Below are 20,746 nucleotides of genomic sequence, written 5' to 3' on the forward strand. Positions count from 1 at the left end.
AATTTTACAAAAAAAGAAAAACGGAAATCTGCGTAAACACTCATCTTTTGAGACTAGACAAAATTTGGCAAGTTCACAACGATTGCTCGATTGCTCTAGTGAATGAGTAATATGTGAGTTTACTTCATTTTACTGTTACTAATTAGAAGGAAGAACAAGAGAAACCAAATCTCTTTATTCAATAATTTTGTTTCATCCATATTGTGTCCGTTGGTTTGTCCATTTGAATCATCATGTCTGCTAATGCTGATGTAAGTAACAAATCTTTATTCATAGTTCAGTTTCTTTGTCACTCGACCATCTTACGCCACCCTTGTTTGATCCAGTACATTAGACGTCTCATTAATTATTGATAATCTTTATAACTCATTAATCTAAGTTTAACATTAACTGTACCATTCATCACTGAGTTCATCTACGTGAAATTGTGACTAGTTAAGTGTGAATCAAATATAAGAAAATAACCAAATAGGATTGAAAAGATGTTTTGTAACTGGACTTGCTTTTTTCCTCTTTTGTTTCATCTATAGTTTTATTCGTTCGTTTATTTTTAGCTGTGTTTTTGTTACATTTTATAAATTATGATTCTCGTGATTATGATTTAAATTATCAGTCTGAATATTTATATTTATATTTATATGTTTATGTGTAATATTGATTGTAGAGACCAAACTTAAATATCTTTTGGTTTTTTTCTCATATGCTTTGAAATCACATCTTAAAATCCTCTGTTCTGATTAACCAAGCTAAAAATAAGTTCATAATAGTTGAAGCGACAATTCTTCCTTTTTCTTGTTTTCTTTTCTATCCTCTGATCTACATCCTCCACATCATCCTCATCATCATAATCCCTCTTCAACTTCTTTCCTTCAAGATAACCCAGTAAACGCAGGTTGATCCGTTGGGTTTACAGTATAATGATAATTTTGGCTGAGAGTCAAGTTTTCCCAGATAACCTGTCGAGATCCAATGCTTACAAAGCAATATTTTTCACAACAAAATTTATCATGTTATTTGTATCAACTTCATTTTTCGTGCTAATTTCACAACTATTTCTTCTCTTACCTTTTTTCAGAATAAAGATTTACGTGAAGCCTGTTCCAAGGGTGATTTAGCTGAGGTTAAACGTTTACTAGGCAAAGGAGCTGATGTTAAATCAAGAGATTCTTCTGGTAATACACCTCTTCATATGGTTGACGAAGGCCAATTTGAGGAGATAATTGATTTGTTGGTGAAAAAAGGAGCTGATATTAATAAAGGTGATCGTAATATGTGGACTGCACTTCATTGGGCCTCTGTAAAGGGAAAAAATGATGTTGTCAAGGTTTTAATTAAACAAGGAGCCAATATAAATGCTAAAACTGTGGACGGTTTCACGCCATTGATGGCAGCAATCAATGGATTTTACAATAAAGTTGGTGATTACGCTAATGAAGGATCTGAACACATTTTTAAAGATGTCTGCTTCGCCATTGCATCTCATATGACCAAAGCTGATATGGTTAATATCAAAAACAACGAGGGTTTCAATGTATTAGATTTTGATAATGCTCTTAACAACAGTTTTGTGCTTTCCATGCTTGAAATCATCCTTAAATGATTATCAATTTTCCCTAAACTTGATGGTGGTACGCAATGAGTCGACTATTGTTCATCACTTCTTAGCCTATCAAACGTCAACAAATCGCTTTCTATTTTACTCAAAGTGCCCTTAGCGCAAATTTTGCCAAAGAGAGGAAAACAAACCTCCAAAAGTACGACTGCATAATGTATCAATATTAATGTCCTTGCTTTCTTATCTCACAGATATCAAAACGACAGCGATTGAAAGAGTTTTCACAACATTGTACACGAAAATAAGTTACGAATCAATTAATGGTCGGACTGTATTGATCATGAATTAAACTCACCTTATCAATGTCATTATTTTGATTCATTAACGAGATCATAACCCAAACTTGGACAAGAGCGAAGCGAAGAGAGGCAAAGACCAACAAATAACATTTACGACAGTTCAATATCGATTAAACCGTTTATATCAAATTTAGGATTCTAATTAATTATAAATATATCAACAAGTAAATAAGTTAACACGAAAAAAAGATGGCTGAAGGAATACAATTAGGAGCAGTGATTGAATGTCTTCTCATGTTTTTACCTTCAATTGAAGGGATGAATTATTTCAGATGAAATTGAGCATAAAGTGGGACATTGAGTCGGTGAAATAAGATTGAGAGGAACTATCAAAAGATTGGAAATGAACTATGTATTAGAGGAAAGTTAATCTGTCACAGGGTTGATTCAGATTAATGCATGGTAAAATGAAAGAGGATAAAAAAAGGAAAGAGTTAGCAAATGAAATATATTGTTTGCCAACATTCAAATTGAATCATGATAATATATTATGATAACTTAATAAAGTAACTTTCAACAAAGTTGAATTACATTACACAGCAATTATTAATATGTAATATCAATTTTATTATTATTGTTGTTATTTATCTGTTTACTTGCGTTTGTTTTCAATCTCCAACTGAATGAAAAATTGAACAATAATCTATTATCTCTTATACAAATGAAAGTGATATATGGTTATAATTTACATTGGACAAACTTTCAATTGCTTATAAATGTTAACATACAAAAGCATTTGTTGTTTTGACTTCAGGGAATTGATGAACAAATAAAAAAGAAATTCAGGTTAACTTGTTTCTTCTTCTTCCTCTTCTTCGTATCTTCCCTTTCATCCTTGTCTCCATCTTTTCATTTCAACAAATTGACTTAAACTATCACCAGTGAAACTCAATACAAGCAAAGTAACAGTTCTTTAGGATATGGATCATTAGATGAGATTAACTTTGATTTGCATGTAAAAAGTCCCATTATTTAACCAATTGGTTCCAATCAAATGATTTTAATCGAGTAATAACACCAAAAGCACTTAAAAATTGCTGGTTAAATAATTAGTTACAATATCAGTAAAAGATCATATATCAGCAACGGAAAAATCACATTAATCAGAATACTCCAGGATTTATCAAATAAACTTGTTTGATTCCAATCTTATTTCCATGTCTTTCAATATTGGAGTGATTTTGCCTGTAAATTAAATAAATGATAAAGTTAATAATCAATAAAACACAGCAAGAAATAAAAATGTAAATCAAAATGGCAAACACCAGAAATCAAAACATCTAAAAGCAAGGCCTTACCATTGAAAGTCCCAATCAATAGTCACCATTTGAAGTTTCCTCATTGGCAATACAAAATACAGTTGATTAAATGATACAACCACAAATAATAATGATGTCAATAATTAAATTAATAAATGATTTAAACAATTTACACAGACAAAAACAAGAAACATAAACGAGGAATGGGGAATGGGGAAACATTGAAGATGCCGTGATATAAACACAAGGTATCTTTTTTTTATAACAAAGCAATAATTGAATAATATTAACAATAACTAACTTGACTCGCCTTATTATCATCCTGAAATTATCAGTTCTATAGGGTCTTCATGGTTATAGGGTTTTCTTAAAGATGTTCAAGAGGTTGAAGGGAAACAACTGAAGGTAATAATAATAACTGGCGATGCAAGATAAAGATGAAAAAAAGGTGAGTTTATAGAGCTTAAAAATGATATTTTGTTTTGTCAGGTTAACCCATAACTGTGAGTGAGTGAGTGAGTTTATGTTATCATCACATCTCTTCATTATTATTTGATAAATATATGAGTTTATGTCCAAAGAGTTTCCTTTTGTCACCAATGATCCTTACTCGAATCATTTGTGTATAATATTGATAGCATGAAAAAAAATATATATCTTAATTCACAACATACAAATTGACTTGTTATTAGGTGCTTTTAGGTAATAAAAGGAGGAAGAGATGAAGAGAGATGGAGGAAGGAAGGGAGGAAATGTTAGAGGTAACTGCAATTGGTTAATAGGATGAAACTATTTGAGCATGGAATATGGTTTCAACTCAATCTTGACTCTCTTTTTTTTCCTGTATAGAACCAAGTCTTTAACTGAAGATGAAAAAAAGAGGATGAATTGTATTTATGGTTGATATGATTCAATTTGAATTATTATTATTAGTATTATGTACATTTATGTACACACAAAGTTAGATTGATGATTCTATCAAAATATTAGTTCATAATCATCATCATCATCATCATAATATTATTCATTGATTATCATTTTACCATTTTTTTGATAAATATTTCATTACACATTAGTTAGAATCAAAAATGGCGCCTTTGGTTGTTACCTTTTCTCCTTTACGTTGGTAAGCTGTTGGCAGTAGGGATGGCAGGATCGGCGATTTTCAAGCTCGATCTTCGGATCGAAAAAAATTAAAAGATCGAGCCCAAGATCGACCAAAATAAAAAGATCGACTCAGAGGTCGATCCAGGATCGATCTTCCAATGTTTTGATTTTCTGTACAACTGCTGACTGAAATGATTGAGTGAAAAACAAAATCATCAAAAATTTATCAATTTTTGGGTTATTTTATGTAATTTTTAACCCGGTCGATCTTTCTCGAGTACTCGAATTTTTTTAAGGTCGATCTCAATCAGATTGTAAGTTCAATAGCTCGATTTTTGCTCGGCTCGCAGCCCTCAAAGATCGATCTTTCGAGTACTCGATCTTTTCCTGCCATCCCTAGTTGGCAGGTCAATACAGATGAAGGGAAACAACGAGAATTAAGTTGCCGTCTAATCGTTTCTTTATAGCTTACTGGTCACGCTTTTGTAACCTTTTTATCCTCGGCTTTTTTATCTTCATCTTCATCGTCATCCCTGCTTTCCTATCTATATATTGTTGATGTTGTTACGTTGAAAGATTATCAAGTAAATTGAATTGAGAATCATTGAGTTGTTAAACAACAATAGACATTCAGTTACAATATCTTTTCTCTTGTTCACTCTTTTTCCTCTTTCTGTTTTTTTTTCGTGCTACCAAAGTAATTCACAATAAACTATTCCAGCAATCAACTGTATTACCAATCAACATCAAATTTTATACAGTTAAAGATGTTAACTTTCATCCAATGGTTTATATTGTATGGATAATGATTCAATTGTATCAACCTCATTCAACCATAATAGTGATAAATAATAAGTCCTTCTTATAATAATCATTCCCATCACCACACCCGTTATCATCATCATTATGGACCAGTAAAGATTGCACTCTTTCCAAGTGGTCAAAGCTTTTTAAATAATTTCTCCTATTGTTTCTCAATCATTCCAGTATTACCCATTAATGGTCATTTTTGTTTTTAAAACACGCGTCTTAATGACAATTTAGTTTCTCACTTGCTTACTATTAGTGCCTTAATCGATGAATTATGATGAGAGAGTGAGAGAAAAAAGATTGTCAAATAATTAGGTAAAGTGGTTTACTGAAGAAGAAAATCGCTGTATAAATCAATATGAAAATGGTAATTTATTCAATGTTTGCCAATTTTGTTTTCAGTTAATGTACGAGTGTATTAATTATGTTTCATGGTTTAATAACAACAATCATATCGCAGACTTTATCAATTGTTGCATAAAATTTGAAAAAATTGCGATAAAATTGAAAAGTTTGAACAAATTTGGTGTAAAATGATCATTAAAAGAGGCGCGTTATGTTGCCGCGTGACGCTCAAGAAGCAAGATGATCGAGAGTGAAAGTTGAGTTACTCGTGCATCTCTCAACATCATTTATTATTATTGTGATTTTCATTGTTATTATTATTAGTCAGTTTCTACTTTTTTTGCGTGTGTGACTCTACAATCTGATTTAAAACCACACTGGGAAAACCTTAATCAATACAATTGCATTGTTATTAAAAGAGATTTGGTTACGTTTAAAGAATCAAGTCAATTTTTCATTTCCAACCTAACAACTTCACACCTTTCCACCAAATGGATTGAAATCACCAAAGAGATCATCTTTACTGTCATTTTATCCATACAATAATGATGATAACATTATTTTAATTTAATCAACTTAATTAATTAGCTAATTAGTAATCTAATGTCACAGTTTTGATTGTAATATATGGTTAGTTATATGTAATATAAATGTGAAACAAGAGCTAGTTAATTAAAAAAATATATATCAACAAAACTTGAAAGAGTAAAATAATATTTCATTAATTCTTATAACCATGTGTAATTAACTTGCATTGAGAGTAAACTCTTCTTCCTCAACATTTTCCTTTCATCAAATTAACTTGATTTAAATTTAATTTAGTCTATACAATTGTATGTTTCATGGGGTGATTAATTAATTGGGAAATGACAAGGTGAATATTAATGTATCTAAAATGATGAAAAAGCTAAGTAAGTTGACAAATATAACACTGAAACCAGCATAGAGATGAATAAGTGACAGTATTGATTATTGTTATTAATTGTTGTCTCCTTATATCTGATTGATGATTGATCATTTTTGAAATAATTGATTGTCTTGATGTTTAAATTGAAATGAAAGCCTTCATCGATGATCACCAAAAATATCAGGCTTAACTCATGTAATGGATAATGTGCGCATTTTGTTTACTGAGCCAGATACCGATTATACAGGATTTGGAGAGTTATAAAACCACTTGAATGACAATCTAATTTGATTTAACAATCAAAAGGCTCGTGGCAATGACAATGGGTAAAATCCGGATTAACAAAACAGGTCAACATTAACCTCAATCGGAAGCCGCTGGTAAACAGTTGATTTTATCCCTAAGAAATGGCAAGAGAGAAAGAAAAAAGGAATTAACTTGAATGGATTAATTGTTAATGGATAAGAAAGTAAGGTTGATGAATGAAAATTTAAATGTAAACCAGACAAAATGATCATCCATCATATTCATCATCACCATCATCAATCCAAGACACGTTCGCGAAACAATCCAATTAATCCTTCAATTCGTTGTCCAATAAACACTGAACCATTGAGATTAAAATACATCATCAATATTTTCTACTGATTAACTTGATAACAATCAATAAATGGAAACGCTTAAGGCAACAGTTTACATAATAAATAAACACAAGCAGCAAAAAAAAGATAAACTTAAATCTAAAGTCAAAATCAGCTAAACATTAGCTGATTGAATGAATACACAAATGATGAAAATTTAAAAAAGCACAACAATCAGTGAAAAACATAGTGTAAGTAAAGCGAGATTAACTGTTATAGTCGCGTGTTTCTGATCATAACAGGTAATGTAAATAAGTTAACAAAAAATTAATTATATTCCCTTGAATTAAATTATTAGAAGGCTAAATTTGAAAAATTGAGCCATTAATTTGATGAATATTGCTTTCTTTTTTTTATGTGTGCTTGCGTCTGTTTATCAGTGCGTGTGTCTGTTGAGGTGATTTCAATGAATGGAGGTTATTATTTCAATTGTACAATGAATTTACTGCATTTTTTTACTTTGCTTTGTATATTGTCTAATTGCTGTTTACTGATTGTTGTTTACATTGGGATGAATTGAAGCATCAATCCTGTTCATTGGGTTTCTAAGGTTGTTTCAGCCACAATTGGCTTCAATTGTAAAATAGCTTTTTACGGTCAATTCTTTATCAATCAATCAAATTGTTTCCATTTTTTGCTCTTCAGTTTGGGATTTTGTTTTTAGATCATGTTGATGTTGATGATGATGCAGTCCTAAAAAGTCCTAGGGAGTGAGGAGGGTGATCAACCAAGCAAAGGCAATATATAACTAAATAATGATAACAATAAAAATAATAATGATTATTATGATAATATCACCGGCACTTTCCTCGCAATGAACACAAAAAAAACTTACAGTGTTAGATTGTTGGCATCAGATTGATTAGTCTTTCTGGATAATGCGATAATGTGGAGACTAAATCATCATGGTTAAATAAACTTATTACAAATGATGATGATTTGATTATTAGGAAATCAAATTAAAATGTAACCAGCTGTCAGTTGTTAAAATCAAGTCAATAATCATTTCATCCATTATCAACGGTAATTGACTCAAATTTAGGCAAAGTAAACTGTAAAGAACAATATTGAAATGAAAAAAATAAGATTAGTTGAATTTGCTGTTAATTATCATGAATTAGGTGAAAATTGTAACGATGATAATAAGCAGAAGAAGAAGAAGAAATTGATTGCGAGGGAAAATTAACTAACTTTTGATTCGATGGTTGGTAACAATATGAAAATGTAATATTGTTAACATTAACATTGTCTGTTAGTTATTCATCGCCTCATTACCATGTAATTCAATTGACTTGGTTCTTTCATCATTGAATTTTTTCCTTCTTGTTCACTTTGTTTGCTCTTGATGATTATAATCAAAATTTTAGAGACAATTTCTATAGAATAAACCAATTCATTTTCGTCTTTTTTTCTCGTGGGTCAAAATCAAATCACTTTACGCCTTGATTAAATTGCATTATGGTTTCCTTATTTTGTATCTATTGTTGCTTTCCTTGTTGCTGTTCATGATTGTTGTGACAATAGTAATATTTTGACTGTAACACTCCATGAATCTCGATTAAGTGATATTAAATCAAATTTCTGTACGAGTAGACAGTTCAGTTGGTCTGTTTTTCAAATGAAAATCAGTGAATATACCATTTCCATTGCATGTATAATTTTATCTGTAATCCTTTTCAATATTGTCAAATCTCATTTCAATGCAGACTTTCATCCTCCATGTAATGCTGTTGATGATAATAATAAAACCTGTAATAATGTAAAGAATATTTTTTATGGATTAATGCACAGAAATTTCATTTTTGTTTGAACTTTGTTTTTGTTTTTGTTTCTTCTGTCTGACACCTTTTCAAAAGACACTTCAATTCAAACTATTAAACCAAATATTATTCAATCAAATTTTCATTTTAATCTGAAAAACTGAATAAAAAGAGGTGAAAATTGAATCAGTTTTTGGTTCACCAATTCTCCTTTTTTCATTATTCCACTCAAAATTTTCTTCTTCAATCGCATTTTCTGTAAATTCAGCAAAACCAAGTCTTATTGCATCTTATTGTATCATCAAGTCTGTACAAGAAAATAGACTTAAAAGAGATCAACTGAGAATAATAAGAAAAATTATCATTGTTAATTGTCGTAGTTAACTTTTCTGTTGACTTTTTTTGTAGTTGGAATGTATTTCTACTTGCCAGCAATTGATTAAAACATTCATCTTGTAGTTATATAATAGCATTTATTTTTATTACCTGAACAAAGTAAAGTTGATTAACTTTTCGTTGGCTAACCCGATCCAATTGAACTCTCGAGTCTCATAAAGCAAGGTTTACTAGTTTAAGTTGCAATTAAGAGTAACCCTGATTAAATCCTTTTGTAATAGTCATTCTCTGTTGTCACACATCAATCTGTCCATACATCAAACGGCTCATTGATTGATAAAATGGTACACGGATTGATTGGGTTTTATGGCAACACGAAAACATGCAAAAGATGAACCATTTGAAGCTCCTCTTGTCTATTTCACCAACTCGATAATAATTAAGGTTAATTGTTGTATGATCAACCCTTTCCACTCTTGTTGCTCCTTAGGAAACTTTGCTTCTCCTGTTTCACTGGGAATTGTTCAGCAACTTTCCATCCTGCAACTCGTCTTTTGGTAAGATTGATTTCTTAATGGTAACAACCTTGATCCTCGTTAATCTTGAGAATGAAAAAGTAGACATCTTATTATTGTGATATTAGTCTTATGGGAATAATAATGATGAAAAAGGTTTCCATCATCTTAGCGGAAAAATGATTGAGTCGAGATTGAAAGAGGTAAGATGGGGAGGATGAACATGTTTCAGTAACTTACCTTTGAAAATATATTAACCATATTATATTTTTGATGAAATTTATCAACTCTGAGTTTCCTTTTTCCTGAATATAAAAAGGAGACAAAAAATGAAACTGATTAAGTAACTCAATTTTAACCAGAAAATGAAATAATATATTTAATTTACATGGGAGGAAAATTATCAACTAATTTGATTAAATAAAGTATTGGAATGAGCTTTGCTAACATTGACATTGCTATGGTTGAATAAACTAGAATGGTTTAATTAATCAATTATGTACAAACAATGACAATCAACGGTTTAAACTTTTATGTTATGATTAAGACTATAGTTTATTGTCTCTCTTTAACAATTTAATCAACAATTTACAAGCAGTTTAATGATGTATTTCATCAATTGCTTTGTGTTCATAAAATTGAGACAAAACGCTTTGTTTAAATAGAAACAAGCATTTCTAAAGATTTCAATGATTAAAAACACTTCTGGATGATAGAAATTTAATTCAACTAATATTCAACAAGCAACTAATCAATTTGCAAATTCAAATCATGATATAATTATAATAATGTAAACCTGAATGAGTTTACATCAAAAACTCGGGATTGATTGAAGGTATTCATCATTAGCGATCTTTCCTGTAATGAAAAGGTTTGAAGGGTTGAAAGCTATTAGTAAATTATTGACTATTTTTCATCATTATAACCATCATTTATACTCGTGAGAAAAGATGTAAACTTATTTCTTTACCTTTTCCTTGTCTTCAATTTTCAATGGATTATAACCATCATCAGCACCATCCTCATCGTTATCATCATTATTTTTCATGTTCATCTACTCCCAGAGCTGTAGATCCCTCTTGGTTGTTCAAACTGTTGTCTCCATGAAAAGTAAATTTATCACTATCAAGTCCTAAAATGAAAGATAAACTATCAAAGATTAATAAAGTTAAAAGGTTGATTTGGATGATCAAATGGTACAATTAAATGATTATCCAAAAGTATCCATCTCTTGATGATGATTATGATCATAGTCACAAATTGGACTGATTACCTTATCCAGTGGAAATGGAAGATGATCGACAAAATGAGATGAGCAATCATCTTCTTATACCTTATATCTTGGTAAACAAGTCCAACAAGTAAACTGGCAAGATGCAAGTCCAAATAAAATTAACTGATCAACTGAATCAACAATTTGTCTTCCATGGATGTATATTTACTCGTTTGTCCAGTCTTTTTTTTGGCACAAGGGTTTTTCATAATGATGATTATGATGATAGTGATCATCATAAAAAGAATCATTACCATCAACAATATTTGGTGATCACAACATTTTCCTTTGGCTTTCCATGTTGATGTTTCGACTTATTCAACCAACGAACCATTCATTTAATCTCTATTGGGAAAAAGGTAAAAACAGATAAAAGGATCATTAATTAAATAATATTAGACTAACCATTGGTCATCTCGCAAAACATATCCAATTCTCTTCACTCATACATACATATAAAAGTAAATCAATTGATCCATTCGTTTAATTATCTTACCTTATTGTACTTTCACTGTATGACCAACATTGTCTTGACCATTACTCTAGCTTTTGTCTTGTTTTTCCATGTTGTGTTTATTCAGGGTTTCCAGGGTTAACTTTAGTTTAACCATTTTCTTGCTGCTAATGCTTATTTAATTTGATCATTTGCTTTGTCATCATCATCATCATCCATGAAATGGTTCATCATTGTCTTTTCCTTCAAAAATTGCAATAACCAAACCCAAAAGGACGAGATCTTCTGTTCGGTTTCGTTTTGTTTTTCCAATCAAACAACATAATCTGACTAATTTGTAAATCACTAACACAAAATGTATACTCTAATACCATTGAATGTATTACATTACAAGAAGTCTTTGTGGCCAACACAAGTAAAATGTGATTCAAGTTGTAGTTAATTTAAATCAATCCAAGTGAAGATCTAGAACAATGTCAGTTAATTGAGTGGTAAACTTGAGATCACATTTACCATTGTTAAGCAGCAGACCTTAGATAGCAATTAAGTTGAACAACCAGTTAATTGATGTATTGATAGATGGTTAGAAAAGTATCATATTTCGTATCGTCTGCCATGTAAATGTGAATACAGATAACAAGAAAAACAAAGTTTCACAAGATATACAAAGAGATCTAACCAGAAACCTAACGCACAGTTAAAAAATCATTTAATCAGCGTCAGTCTCAGTTACCAAATTAAAGTTAATTAGTAAATTAATACGAGAAAGTTAGCATTAAAGTTGAGCTTATAGATTTGTAGACAGAGAAAGCTATTGCTTAACCCTTAACAACAAAACCAGACAAAGCTAGTTACAATGTGAGCGGAAAAATTAAACTTTTCAATTACTGCTTTCCAGCCATTCAAGTGTTGACCCAACATGTCAATAAACTTCTACATTTTGTTTTCATTTGTTGATTATATCATCAAAAAGTGAATTGTAGTTAATTCAACGGTTAAATTGGTGTGAAATGAATCTATTTAAACTGAAACCACCTTGGATCACCATTTATTACCCGTAAATTGAATCATTACAAATGGTAAGTCAACATTTCCAAAAAAAAGCCTAAACCTTTAGTAGCAAAAAAACCCTTTCATACTGACTTACAACAATAACAATAACAATTATCTTAATGATATCAAATGGTATAAATTATTGTGCTACTCAATTTAAGATAACAAATAATCAAGACTACCTATGGAAGGCAAAAAATGGATCCAGGTCAAGTATAATATATTAATTTAGCGTTCTCAATTACAATTGATTCAAATTGACAATTACTAATGATATTTTACTCTTTCTCTCAAGTGGCAGGTCATAATTCACCCCTTTTATTATTATCCTATCAACAACTACAGATTGTCTCCTCTCGGGTGGCCATTTCACCATTACAAGGGTTTTTCTAGGATTATAGACATGACATATTTTTTGATGTATGGTCCACCACCATTGTCCACTTGATTTCTGTCCTAAAGAGCAGAGGGAAAAATGAGACTAACAAATGGATATTAGTGTTGAAAGGTATTGAAAGTCATAATTCAAAGGGGTTATTTGCTGCAATTGACCAGTATTAATAAGGGAACCCAAGAGTCAAAAGATTTTTGTGTACAAATAATGTGTAAAGTGGACTGTTGAAAAGGCGATTTCCTGTTAATGATCTTTGAATCTGTTTGTTATTTTGCTACAAATTGGCTGTAATTTATGTCTCCATTTTTACTTCTTATGGATAATCAAACCCTCAAGACACTGTTATTAGCATATTTCAACAAATGAGCCAAGCAAACGCCATCCAAAAGATCTTGATAATCAATGTCCCTAGAAATGGTGTTTTGATTTACGTTTATTTGTAATACAAGTACAGATTTCAGTTAAATATCCATATTAATGTACAACATTCATTAATTTGGCCTGATAAGTATTCAAACAACTTGCTTTCTCTATAAAATATCATCACCAAGTATCAAATTACAATACATGGAAGCGATCAAAGTTGATATCTCAATCCCCTCCACAAACGGCTTTTTGGATCGATTACACAGTTTTTCATACTTTATTTTAAAATTCTTGATTCAATGTTTTTAAATTAATTTCAATTTACACAAAAGTCAATCCTGTTTCCTTAGGTTCTACTTAAGTTTGATAGTATAAGTGTAAAAGGGCCAACGAATGTTCATGCAATGAATAACTTATCATTCTTGCCATTTCAATATCATGCAACTTCGATTAGCTGACTATGTTGACTTGGTTTTATTTTTTGTGCCCAATCAACAATCAAGCAAACAAACAATTGTCTAATTTTGCTGTTTTTAAGCCCTTTTAGGTTCAAAGCCATTAAGAGATTGACAAAATCAATACAAATGACAGACAAAAAAGCAACAATAAGAAACATTATATCACTTGTAACTCTCAAGACAATTGACCAAAACCATGATACTGACCCATTCTTTAGGCTTAATTTTCGTCTTTTTCATTCTTGTTTTTTTTTGTCTTTTCATGTATCAGTCACTTTATACACTACCAGTGATACCTTCATCATTATCAACCTTTAGCTGTCGTTGAAGACTGGTCAAACAAACATCTCTATTGCAATGGTTGATATTTATATTGACAACAAAGGAAAAAAAACCTAATCAATTGATGACTTTACATCCTGAGGATCACAAGGAGGATAGGAAGGAGAGGAAATGGTGACAAGGAGAGGAAGAAAAAGAAAGAAAAGGATTCAAAGGATAATGATGATGCTCAGGATGCTGTTGAAGTGACCTCACGATGAGATGCACTCTATATACAATCAACAACACATATGTTTGTGTGTAAACCTGAAAATCACTTGTTAATGATCGATTTAGCCTGTAGATTGTAGATAATTGTTTGCCGTTAATTCGATTAACCATTTCAAGTGGCTTGTTATGTGATATTATACATTTAGATTTTACATCTTCCCTTACATTCAAACCTTTTCAAGTGGCTATCATCCAATCCAATTTCCTATTAATAAATGCACGCACATAAATGTGTATATTTATTATAGTATCCACTTGAAGACAACACTGAATTTTATAAGTTAATGTAATCATGGTAAATGACTATCATCATTGATTGTTATCGAGTAGAGTTTAAAGTAAAAATAGATTCTAAAATGATTGAAGTATCAAAGTGATGGTTATTATTATTATCAATTGAGGTAAGATACAAAATACAGTTACAATATTTTGATGAATTTTTTTTTTAAAATCAATCTTTGTATCCATTTAGCTTGGCATACTTACAACAATCAATGATGGTAATGATTTACAAGGAGGTTTTGAATAGAAACCAAAATCATCTGTTTTTTGCTTTCTAATTTAAAAGTGATATTAACCTGAAATGGTTAACTAAATTGGATTAGTCCCAGTCTATTATCATTGCCATTATATTGTGTTTATATCATGATTTTACTGCTTAAATTATTCCCAATCAGTTGACTTAATCTATTAGGATAAGTGTAACCAAATGTAGTAGCAATGGTAGACTGAATAACTGAAAAAAAGTAACATAATAGCCAAAAAGATAGCTTTATTAATGGGTGATTAACAAATTATTTTATAAGTGTTAATACATTTTCCTAATGCATGAAACCACTTGTAAATCAACAACATCTATTATATTATTGGTTACCAATGAATACGATTAAGATTACTAATCTTGAATTAACTCTATTCTAGTAAAGTTAATCCGATTCTATACCTTTAACTGTATACAGATTATGCTCATTTTATTGTAATCAATGCTTCTCCTTTTTAAATGTAACTTTTTTTTCTTGTCCCTTGTTATTATTTAGGTTGACCATCTTTATTACCTATCATGGACCATTGATCAACTAATCAGTAAATCATTTCATCCTTGGTTCCCTTCCATTGAAAAACTCTGTAACCATTCTAGTAAGTTTTTTTACATTCAACTTGACTTAAAGTTAAGACTTTAATACCTTTTAAGTTTCCATGTCAAAATGAGTTGAAAAAAAGCTGATTCAATCAGATTTTTTTGCCGAATAGTACAAAATTGAATGGATTCATCATTGTAAATTAATTATCAAAACTTGACTGTATTTCAGTCCATCAGCCTTTAGCTAAACAATTTAGACAACACAAGTTGAATTCAAAATCAGATTGAATTTACCGCTTCAGTTGACACATGTTTTTTGTCTATATTTAATGAAATCTTTTAGTCAAGTGAATATTGTATATTAATATGTGTGGTTTAGTAATTTATATTTGCTTGGTTTGATTAAACGACCGACATTTCTTAATGGTAACAATTGTTTGATTTTAAAGTATATCTCGATGGAAAAAACTGGAACAATTTATCTATTGGAACTAATTTTCATCTATCTTCTTCTCTTTCATCACCTTCAGGTAATTTGATCGTCATCAGTATCTTCCAACTGAACCTCGTTAATTTGATATTTCCATTCATTAACCTAACTTGTTCACATGTTAACCTTTTCTTAATTTTACAGTTATCTATTGTGATCCGGGAATCTCGACATTATCATCGTCAGCCTCATCATTTGTTCCCACCTATTCATTGTCTTGTGTTGACTTGAGAACAAAACAGTCTCTTTTGTTCTCGTTTAAGTTAACACTAATTCACTGTCTCCATGTTTAAACAAAAGGAAACATTTAACAATTAGTCAATATCAATCCATCCTTTGATGAGCTTTAAATGGAAACTGTTTTAACAATTGAATTGACAACAATCAAAACAAAAGAGCTTTGCTCATAATTATCATCACAAATTTTGAACAACCTCATCACTTTGATTATCTCCTGAAAGACTGGTTGGTATTTTGTTTTTTTTATTTGATTACTTCAACGTATTCAATTAGATTTCTCATTCTTTCTCTTTATTATTTAGCAACAAATCAGTCAAACACTTGCAACAAACAAATTCAAACATCATCGAGGGAATCAGCAAGTTTACATGGCTTTAATTGAAATGAATTACATTTAAAAACAAAAAAAGCCAGCTCAAGATGGAGAAGAAAAAAAGTCAGCCAACTTCAAACAAGATTAAGAGTAAAAGTAAACTATAGAAAAATCAACAATGATGTCAAATAATCGAATCGAATCAAGCCCATCTAATTATGGATTGAATTGAACTGTTGAGACTAATTCAAACTAACAAGTTGCAGGCAAAAAATGGACCAACCTTTTGCTCTCATGTTTACACTTTGACACAAAATTTTGACTGATTTGGATGCATTTTTCACTCTTCAAAGTAAATCACAAGAAAGCTGAAAGTTGAAAGTAAGTTTCATCATTTTATCTATTTTTTATACTATTCACAAATCTGCTTTATTTAGTTGAATAGATTTTAAATGCATTTTAAATTGGCGCGTAACAAAAGGAAAACGAAAGTGAATGAGTCAACAAAAAAAGTAAAAAAAGGTAACCTTTATATTTTCACCTTGTCCATCTTTTACATTCAATGCCAATTGACAGTGTGTAATAGATTAGACTATTTGCTCAACATTTAAATGGCAAATTACAAAATAGCAAATAATAACTCAATGAAAGCAATAGAAGCTGATCGACACACACAACCACCCATTAAACAAACCCTCTCTTAAAGATTGATACAGAGTCAAATTTCCACTTTGATGTCCATTATTTCTAGCATCTTGTTAAATACTGAAATTGTATTTTTTTTTCATTTTCAATTTTACAGGTCAGTAGTTAATAAAACTACGATAATGAAGTTTACATTGGAGGATAGTATCAAGAAGGATGAACAATCTGGAGCAATTAAATTAAATGATCCTATGACACCAAAACATTAGATTAACATACTGTGAAACCATAATTTGCTTACAACGTGTAAATCATGATCATCTTCATTATCACCTCACTCATCACCTTATAATAATCTATTAAGACAGATTTGTCCTCTTTTTGGGCAATCTCGTCTTCTTCCAATCTTTTGTTTGATTATTACAACTATTGATGGGCCAATATATTTCACCGATCCTCCTCTTCCTCCTCATCATCACCATTACAACTATTGTCACCATTGTACCTAATAACCATCTCTCTTCCTCCGATTATTAGCTTCAATGATTTGCAATCATTAGGATGGAGAAATAAGTTTGGAAACAAATTGTGAAAAAAAGATGGCAAACCTACTAATAATCAATGTATTTCAATGGTTAACTGGTTTCACTGTTCAAGCCCTAATCTCCAAGTGGGTAAGGATTTTCGATGAAAATTCAAGATTAAAGGACTTCCAATGATGAGTAAAAAAAGAAACGTAGACTCGAGTGATTTAAGCGTTTGTACTTTTTATTTTATTTGAAACCATTTTACAGCTTCCAATTGATACATTTCACATATTATATCACACAGATGATATTATCAAGTAAAACAAGGAAAATGAAACCACATACAGGGACAATGTTGGATTTGTGTATATTTTTTTCACTCCATTGTGGTTGAAGTTATGGAAGTTGAACAGAAGTGAAAATAAAAAATGAAATGATGATCCATTTAATCTAATCTTTCTCCTCTCTTTAGGTCATAAGGATGATGATAATGATAATGCGGTTGTTACAATTGTTATCCTCAAGTTAATGATAGAACATGATTTTCAAGGATTTATCAAGCAAACAAAGTAAACCATTTATTGAACGAGAAGACTTTAATACCCATGGTTTCATTGGATATTATTATTGTTGTGCTTTTATTTGGTGTTTAGTTTTATGATTGTGATGATTAAATTGTTCATCTGATCAGTTAATCCGTTCTGGAAAGGAACAATCTTCTCGTAAAATTCATTTTCAATCCTGTTTTTAGATTTAAACTGTACTTCGTTGTGATTATTATTTTTCCTGGTCCTTTCAGTATTTAACAGCAATTTTATCTGTAATTTAATATCACATATACCTTGAACTTTTGGCAAAATCGAGCCTGAACCTTATTCTGAGATATGAAAAAGTGTAAAATATTCTGAGCCAATTAGCCAATGTTCAGTTGAATTTGATTGCTTGTCATGTTAAAATAATTTATGGAGCATTTTGCTGCGATTAAATTAATTATTTGAATGTCCAACTTGTAAATAGATGAGTTTAGTCGATATGAATGTTGTATTAGGTAAATAAATTATAATTGATTCCATGTGAATAAATGAAAATAATAAGCCCATAAGTAGAGTTAATATAATCTATTTGTCATGTTTATGTAACTTTGAATCGCAATATTTTAGTTAATAAATCCCATTGTGGTCATAAATTATGGTCTTTTATATACAAAAAAGGCCTTTTTAATTGGATTCATTGTCAGCTTTTTTAGGTTCACAAACATATTGGATTCATCAGCTTCATCATTAGTTTTAATCATAGAATCAAAAACTTATCCAGATTGAAAATATCAGATAATCTTGCTATTACCAGTGAATACCATTAACATAATTATTTCCCAAAAAAGCAATAATTTTAGCCACAATTACCATAAGATTGTTGATTAATTATTTGCTCAGATTGAAATCAAATGCACAAAATAATGAAAAAGCAATCGATGAGAAACAATTGACAAAAATTGAGTCTTGAATGAAGTTTATTGAAACAGTTTATATACAATCGACATGAAAATTGATTTTACATTACAGTACAAGAACATTTACAATTTAATTTTGTACAATTGTTATCAAGATTATATTAAAATTCATTATTTTATTTGATTGTTGCCATTCGTTATTTGGCTCTTAACACATCACATACATTTTGATGGTTATTAGCATACAAAGTACAATGAAGGTAAAAAAGTAAATCACAATCATTGAAAATTGAATTATGATTATATCAAGTTTCTACAGTTGAATGGGAATTTGAATTGAAAATTGTTTATAACTTGATGTAACAATAATGATAAAATGAATGAGAGTAAAATACAAAAAAATATACAGTTTATTTGATTTCGTCTTATTTACTTTTTCTGTTACATCAACCATGTTAACAACAATTTTCATCGTCTTTTCTTGCTTTCCAATCCCAATGTAACTAAAATAACTGAACCATTCTCATAGGAGCAAGTTAAAGGTAGGAATAAAAGTAATAGTAAAGCACAAAAAGTGATACAAAATTTGATATACAATTTGATTTACACAGTTAGTCAACAGGCCATATGAGTTACAGTTTTATATAAAACAGCACAAGATGAGTTGAAAATGGTATCAATGGATGTGTTGATTGTATGAGAGCCTCTCAACTTGCCAAGTGATTTAAATGATTTCAACAATAGAAACAAAACAAATCAAAAGAAATATCCACAATGAGGAAATAATGTATATTAGGGATTCACTTTTTTCACTAAACAAATAACAATGACAAACAACAAAGCTATTAGTATCAACACTTTGTTTACCAGCTTCTCCTTTCAAATCCTTGATTCTTGTTGATACTTTTTTTGCTAATTTAATAGCCATTTAATTTACATAATTATTTATCAAAATCTGAAAATGAAATAATAATCATCAAGTGTAAAAGAGATGAAAAAATATATTCAAGTCAACACATGGTTTTCACATTGAATTTCAATGGCTAAAGACATTTGTTTTGTATCTGCGAGCTTTTAGCGGTTTATTCAATTATTGGCAGTCATTTTGATTTCATGTCTTAATCTAGTGATTAGTTGATTATTTCATGGTTTGTTGGATATAAATCAATGTAATTTGGATAATTGTTTAGCAATGTAAAACTAACTTTGATATTTAACTTGGTTAATGTAAATTTGGTAGGATTGATTATTGTTTGCCATCATTACGGTTATTAGTGATACACTATAAGTTATTTTTAGTACAATATTTTCAATCTCATCTGAATATATAATAGCCATGGTAATCATTATTATTCAATTTTTATATTATAATTAGATTATGATCATTTTATTTTAACCTCATCGTCTCATCAATGTAAACACTATTAACAAAGAACATTAATTGTGTTTATTTTCATCATTAAAACTCTGTTATTCGTTTTATTATTCAATTCATTGGTTCCCTAAACGCAATAATTTCACGATAACTCAATCGAAAATAACAATTGTTATTAACAATGATAACAGTGCTTATTACCAATTCAATGGCTGTTTATTTATCCAACAATAAGATTGAAATTATGTTGAGATTCAGATATAATCAAAAGGAGCTTACATACCTTCAAATCCTCTAATGAATGGTGTCTGCAGCAAACAATAGATTTAAGATGCTTGTCAATTAATTTGGAAATGAACAATTAATTCAATAAACAGAGAAGTGACAAAAAACATAAATAACAATTAAGTGTAATTTTAGTTCACGTTTTACATTTAAATTTTAAAATAACTGACCTTTTGTTTCCCAAGCAACTGTCTCT

The 20,746-nt window shown here is 30.0% G+C and overlaps 1 protein-coding gene and 4 long non-coding RNA genes across 40 annotated transcripts; 2 read left to right on the plus strand and 3 right to left on the minus strand.

Moving 5' to 3' along the window:
- Nucleotides 1-151: 151 nt before the first annotated feature.
- On the plus strand, nucleotides 152-1,923 carry LOC107367113 (uncharacterized). The gene is made up of 2 exons (XM_015934797.3): nucleotides 152-251; nucleotides 1,076-1,923. Exons 1-2 carry the CDS (start codon nucleotides 234-236, stop codon nucleotides 1,598-1,600), a joined length of 543 nt encoding a protein of 180 aa, XP_015790283.1. The 5' UTR covers nucleotides 152-233; the 3' UTR covers nucleotides 1,601-1,923.
- A 502-nt stretch (nucleotides 1,924-2,425) lies between these two features.
- LOC149093294 (uncharacterized) lies at nucleotides 2,426-4,304 on the minus strand. Its single transcript, XR_016199437.1, has 2 exons — nucleotides 3,213-4,304; nucleotides 2,426-3,099 (listed from the first exon to the last, which is right to left on the minus strand). It is a non-coding gene; the product is annotated as an uncharacterized LOC149093294 (long non-coding RNA).
- A 605-nt stretch (nucleotides 4,305-4,909) lies between these two features.
- On the minus strand, nucleotides 4,910-12,130 carry LOC107367126 (uncharacterized). Of its 11 annotated transcripts, none has more exons than XR_003083216.2 (10): nucleotides 11,364-12,126; nucleotides 10,868-11,212; nucleotides 10,565-10,726; nucleotides 10,391-10,452; nucleotides 9,835-9,899; nucleotides 9,230-9,680; nucleotides 8,175-8,732; nucleotides 7,819-8,035; nucleotides 7,579-7,731; nucleotides 4,910-6,742 (listed from the first exon to the last, which is right to left on the minus strand). It is a non-coding gene; the product is annotated as an uncharacterized LOC107367126 (long non-coding RNA). The 11 variants fall into 11 exon arrangements; XR_016199403.1 differs by having other exon boundaries at nucleotides 10,405-10,452; nucleotides 11,364-12,121; XR_016199402.1 differs by having other exon boundaries at nucleotides 7,443-7,731; nucleotides 10,405-10,452; nucleotides 11,364-12,121.
- An 83-nt stretch (nucleotides 12,131-12,213) lies between these two features.
- LOC107367119 (uncharacterized) lies at nucleotides 12,214-18,626 on the plus strand. Of its 26 annotated transcripts, none has more exons than XR_016199417.1 (8): nucleotides 12,214-12,400; nucleotides 12,536-12,587; nucleotides 12,670-15,281; nucleotides 15,675-15,755; nucleotides 15,860-16,180; nucleotides 16,258-16,649; nucleotides 16,706-16,790; nucleotides 17,071-17,889. It is a non-coding gene; the product is annotated as an uncharacterized LOC107367119 (long non-coding RNA). The 26 variants fall into 26 exon arrangements; XR_016199420.1 differs by having other exon boundaries at nucleotides 12,536-12,582; XR_016199419.1 differs by having other exon boundaries at nucleotides 12,536-12,582; nucleotides 12,676-15,281.
- A 306-nt stretch (nucleotides 18,627-18,932) lies between these two features.
- On the minus strand, nucleotides 18,933-20,704 carry LOC107370641 (uncharacterized). The gene is made up of 2 exons (XR_001570682.3): nucleotides 20,549-20,704; nucleotides 18,933-19,845 (listed from the first exon to the last, which is right to left on the minus strand). It is a non-coding gene; the product is annotated as an uncharacterized LOC107370641 (long non-coding RNA).
- Between the last annotated feature and the right edge of the window lie 42 nt (nucleotides 20,705-20,746).

The sequence above is a fragment of the Tetranychus urticae genome, chromosome 3 (genome assembly GCF_039701765.1).
Source record: "Tetranychus urticae isolate SD_2017Ah chromosome 3, NJAU_TeUrti_SD_1.0, whole genome shotgun sequence".
NCBI lineage: Eukaryota > Metazoa > Arthropoda > Arachnida > Trombidiformes > Tetranychidae > Tetranychus > Tetranychus urticae.